General features: G+C 30.2%; 1 protein-coding gene across 1 annotated transcript in view; it reads left to right on the top strand.

The window, feature by feature from the left end:
* The window catches only part of LOC111634544 (WD repeat-containing protein 43-like), an 87742-nt gene extending 82954 nt beyond the window's left edge, over window positions 1–4788 (top strand). The window contains exon 14 of the mRNA XM_023379342.1: window positions 4697–4788. Within this exon, the coding sequence (XP_023235110.1) occupies window positions 4697–4768 (72 nt within the window). The 3' untranslated portion in view covers window positions 4769–4788. The remainder of the gene's footprint in view (window positions 1–4696) is intronic.
* The last annotated feature ends 402 nt before the right edge of the window (window positions 4789–5190 follow it).

Raw genomic sequence — 5190 nt, forward strand, 5'->3', positions numbered from 1 at the left:
CAAATCATAATCAACTGTATCTCCATAGCGTGGCACAGGGCGGAGGAAAGTAGTTTGGCTGCTCATCCACTATTGGTCCAGATTCTATCAATCTTGTTGCGAAACGAGTCGGCGACGACGTTTTAAGAGCTCTTTTATACGAATGTTGCTACAATTTTTTCGCTACGTTATAGGAATTTCCATTATAGGAACACACGTTATAGGGGGGTCGACTATAATATAAATAATAGAGCAATGCCTCTGATAATTCAAAAAAATTATAGCAAAAAAAAATTTAAATACATATTAAAGTTATCTTACATCCTATTTATGTGATTAATATTATACATAAAATGTATTAATAGGTAATATATCTAAAATAGATCAAATTGCTTAAATATACAGTGGGTGATCGGTTAACGAACATAATCTGTTCCAAGACTTTGTTCGTTAACCAGTTATCGATTTACCATAGGTTTTTATGGGAAGTTGATTAATTCATTCCGGAGACTCCAAAAAATAAAAACTTTTTTACTATGTTTATTTATATGTAATAGTAAAAATACACATATATGCAGTCTTGCATTTTTATTAGTCATGTTTTTTCTGTTTGTGGGAGTTAAAGAATCTGTCCAATGTCGATTGCTTTTCTCTTTCCTTCAGGATTTTTTGGAAGTAATTAATAGCATTGTATTTGTAGAGATCCCCAACCCCATTAACCGTATTCAGGTTTGTTTGCCACTTGGATGATCATTGTTCTGACATCCCTAGCATTCTTCTGTTGTCAGATCAGTTTCAGGTTCCATTATGAGTTCTAAAATGCTTTTTATTTCTACATTAGCAGCTTGAGATTTCTTGATATATCTTCCATAGTTAAGATTGTGCCTACTGTAGACCTGTTCAAGCCATACTGCCTAGCAACATCAGACATCTTATGCCCACTTTCTACCTTGGCTATTATCTCTTACTTGGTTTCTACAGTGAGCACAGTCTTCACACTCCTCTTTTTAGGCTCCATAATATTATCACTTTCTTTTTTAAATAAAACATCCAGAAAAGCACTTACAAAAATTCAGAGAACAGAAATCAACTAGCCCACAAAAAAGTATTTAAATGCAAGGCCCGGATGAAATTCGAAATTTGGTATTAAAACGTTAACGAATATCCGATGGAACAGTTAAACTTTCACCTTTCGTAAATAAACCCCAACACAAAACTTAACAAGTACTCGTCCGACAGTCTTGCAAAGACTATAAAAAATTATTTGCCAGAAAGGTAAACAAAAAGTTGAAATTACAAGGGAGAGTTTCAAAATTAGGAGAAATACTATCAGATCGGTATCAGGTTGAGTGTTGATGTTGATGTCTCCTGCATTCCAAAAGGTTTCAAATTGTCTATTTGGAGAAAGAGCCTACACGGCTAATATCTCCATATAAAACTGTGTAGAAGAAGAAGAAGGAGGTTTTGAATTGTTACCTGAAGACAAGGGAAAATCAATCGGTATTCGTTATTTTCTGTCGCTTCTTTTTATGTTTGTTCAGTAAAAGTGTTCGTTGTCCAATCATAAAAATCTTTCATGAAAGTATTCGTTATCCAATTTGTTCACTATCCGATCACCCACTGTATTTTATTTTGTAGTAGGGACATTTTGATATTTTAGAAATTTGGAATATCACAATTGTCAAGCTTTTATTCTCTGTAAAAATAGAAAGCAATAAAGAGCAAATATCAAAATCATAAATGTATATAATGAATTAAGATATGGTATTTATGACCATATCTGATGCCATTTTGCATCTAAGCATTTTTCCAGTAATTAATGTATCCAATTTATTTATGATAAGTTTAACTTGTAATGCATAAATTTTAATAAAAGGATAGATTAAAAATTATTATTGCTTTAAGAGAATGACCAAGAAACCACTAAAAACTTTCTTTGTTTGAACTATTTATGAAAAAAAGAGAGAAAGTAAATTTAGAATAATTAAACATATTCAATGAAATGATATAATTATTATAAAAATAGTCCAAATAAATAAACCACTCATTTTATTTTTTAAAAATCTACAATAAGTGTATTTAACTATATTAAAAAATTTATTTTTATCATTTTGGTACTATTGTATTCTGATGACAACATTAACTATATAGTCTTATTTACCTGCTTAGGGTAAATTCTGGTTGTATTGACTGTGGCATAAAAAGCTATGCTATAAAATTATAACTGAAAGATTTATTGTTTTAGTTAATCATTATTTATCCTGCTGTTCTTTAACAACATATAATTGAAAAAATGCCACAGTTTAAGCTTCTACTGTGAACAAATGAGAATTAAAATGATGAACACTTAATGACTGCATGTTATAAACAATATCATCTTTAAATTATTGTGTTGATGCAAAAGTTTCAAGAATTTTCTAGACCTCTAGAATATTTGAAATTGTTCTCTGACAAATGGCATTTAAAATCCTTCATTTACAGTCATAAATGAAAAGATATTCTGTGTGGCATATTCAACTTTTTAAATATGTTGAGTTTGCCAATGTTTTCTAATGAACAAATTCACATATATGCCCTTTACAATTACCAGTTTAGTATAAAAGCAACTGAATCTTAATGCCATATGGTGCAGTAATCTCTAAATCTACAATTTACAATTGCACAGCTTTAAATTTACTGAACCAATATGAAGTTGAAGATAAACCACATTCAGGAAGGTCTTCTTCCATCGTATTGGTTGATGAGCTGCAGCAGCTGTTGGAAGCCAGTCCATGCCTAACCAGGCGGGAAATGGCAAGACGGTTGTGACCAGTCAGTCCGCTGCCATTTGAAAGGTCTGCAAGATCTTTATGACAATGCAAGACCACACGTGTCAAGGTTGGTTCAACAGATGCTACTTGATGTTGGCTGGAGATGGTTCTCCTTCATCCCCTGTAGTCCTGACATTGCACCATCCAACTGCCATCTCTTCACTCCAAGCAACACTTCTTGGATGGAAAGCAGTTTACTGATGATGATACAAAAATTATTTTGATTGAAAGAACTGAAAAATCAGCTTACGTTTTATTTAGCAAGAATCCAAGGTGAAAATTACATTTACACCTTCCCATGGATATGTGTAAATGTAATGATAATTATTTTTGTTTTTGAAATAAATGTTACAGTATAAAACTCTAGAAAATTCCAGAAACTTTTGCATCAACTCAGGGTGAAGCAGCTAAAAATTAAATAAATAAAAAAAAGCCTCAAATAAACAGCTAGATTCCTTGGCAAGATACTACTAAGTTTGCCATCCAGTCTTTGCTTACCACACTAATTATATAAGAATTTGTTTAATTAACTAACAGTATTGACCCCATTTAAGAAAATGAAATTGTCCATTTTCATGACTTGTAGTGTAATCTATGATGAAACTGATCTTGTGGTTTGGTTTAATAGTTTTTTGTAGGATGTATATTTTTAAGTTATTCCAGTGGATCAGGTAAAATGACAACCTATGCTTGCTTTGCTAATGTGGTGTTTTTCAATTATATTCATATTTATTATTTTTACTTTTGCATTGTTTTTTAGGCCTAGAACTATTATGCGCTTAATAAATGAAATATGCTTTTAGGCATTTTTATATGTACTGTCAAGGAAAAAAAGGAGGCAGTATTTGCTTTACAGGTTGGCTGTAATTTATCAAGCATGTTTCACTAATGTAACAGGTCATAATCTTTCATATGACTTGCATATTTTTATACTAAGTTATATCTATCAGTAAATCAATGTCAGAACTAACTTTTTATTTTTGTTATCCAGATCAGTGCTGCTCAAGAAACATTAATTTAGAAATATTTTTAAACAAATTTAAATTAAAAACTCAGAATATAACAAAACCTGTTTCATATGAATTAAAAGCATTAACAGTGAATGATAATAGTAAACATCTGTATCAGTCATTTTGGTTGTCAATAGCCACTAAATTAAGGTAACATTAGCATGTTTGTATCATAATGTACAGTACATATAAATTCTCAACAGGCTGTAAGATTTTATGAATTGATTCATTGAGATGGTATGAATAAAAGCCACCTTTTTTTAATTGATACTTTTACAAGTGAATTTAAAGATAAATATTTTGTTTAACACAAATTGCAACATGGCTCTTGATTTAGAATTTTTTCTATCTTACATACACTTTCAAGAATATGAAGAATTTAGTGTCCCCCTTATTTTGATGAACAAATTTTGTTAAAACATTTATGCCCTCTGCATTTGTTCAGAATTACTGAAATATGAAGTTTCATATTGATAGGATGACGTTAACCCCTGCCAATTGAGCACAAAGAATGATTGATATGGGAGATATTAAGCAACAATAAAAAATTAATAACTAAGAAAGATAAATACTGTACCAAAATCTTAATAAAATGTTGTCTATAACATTCAATTTTAATATTAGAAACTACAGTGGGTGATCGGTTAACAAACACTTTCGTGAAAGATTTTTATGATTGGACAATGAACACATATTCGGATAACGAACACTTTACTGAACAAACATAAAAAGAAGCGATGGAAAATAACGAATACCGATTGATTTTCCCTCGTCTTCAGGTAACAGTTCGAATCCTTCCNGTTTATTATTGTTCATAACATAATAAAATATTCTTTAAAAATATGAATAATTTATAAACTTTTTACCAAAATGTTGTAATCTATTTTCCATTTATAGATGGAATTAAGAAAATATGGGACATCAGAAGTATCAACTGAACCTCTCATTTTACATCAAGAAGGTAGATGATTTATTTGTTACATATTAGATATTTAAATCATTTATATAATGAAATTCCAAGTTATAAAAGCAATCTAGTCTTTTTTAGTAGTAAAAACAAAATTTTTTATTGTATCTTCACTTTTTCTTCAAATCATTCTCAATCGTTTATTTAAAATTCATATTGTTCACTCTAATGTCCAAAAATATATTCAATTTGATCCAAGAAAGTTTTCTTGCAAATACAGTCAACCCACCTTAAAATGAACACCAATAAAGTAAATTTTGCTGTTGCCCTGCAAAATGCCATTGTCACAAAGTTAGTTTTCACGTGATAAAGCAAACAAAAATTTCACAGTTTGGTTTAACAAGCTCCAGAAAATTACCTTCACAATCCCCCAAATAACCTTATTTCCAATAAATTTTGCTTTTTGAAATGAACAATAAAAAGT

Source organism: Centruroides sculpturatus, unplaced genomic scaffold (genome assembly GCF_000671375.1).
Source record: "Centruroides sculpturatus isolate CEXI.00-Female unplaced genomic scaffold, Cexi_2.0 scaffold75, whole genome shotgun sequence".
Lineage (NCBI taxonomy): Eukaryota > Metazoa > Arthropoda > Arachnida > Scorpiones > Buthidae > Centruroides > Centruroides sculpturatus.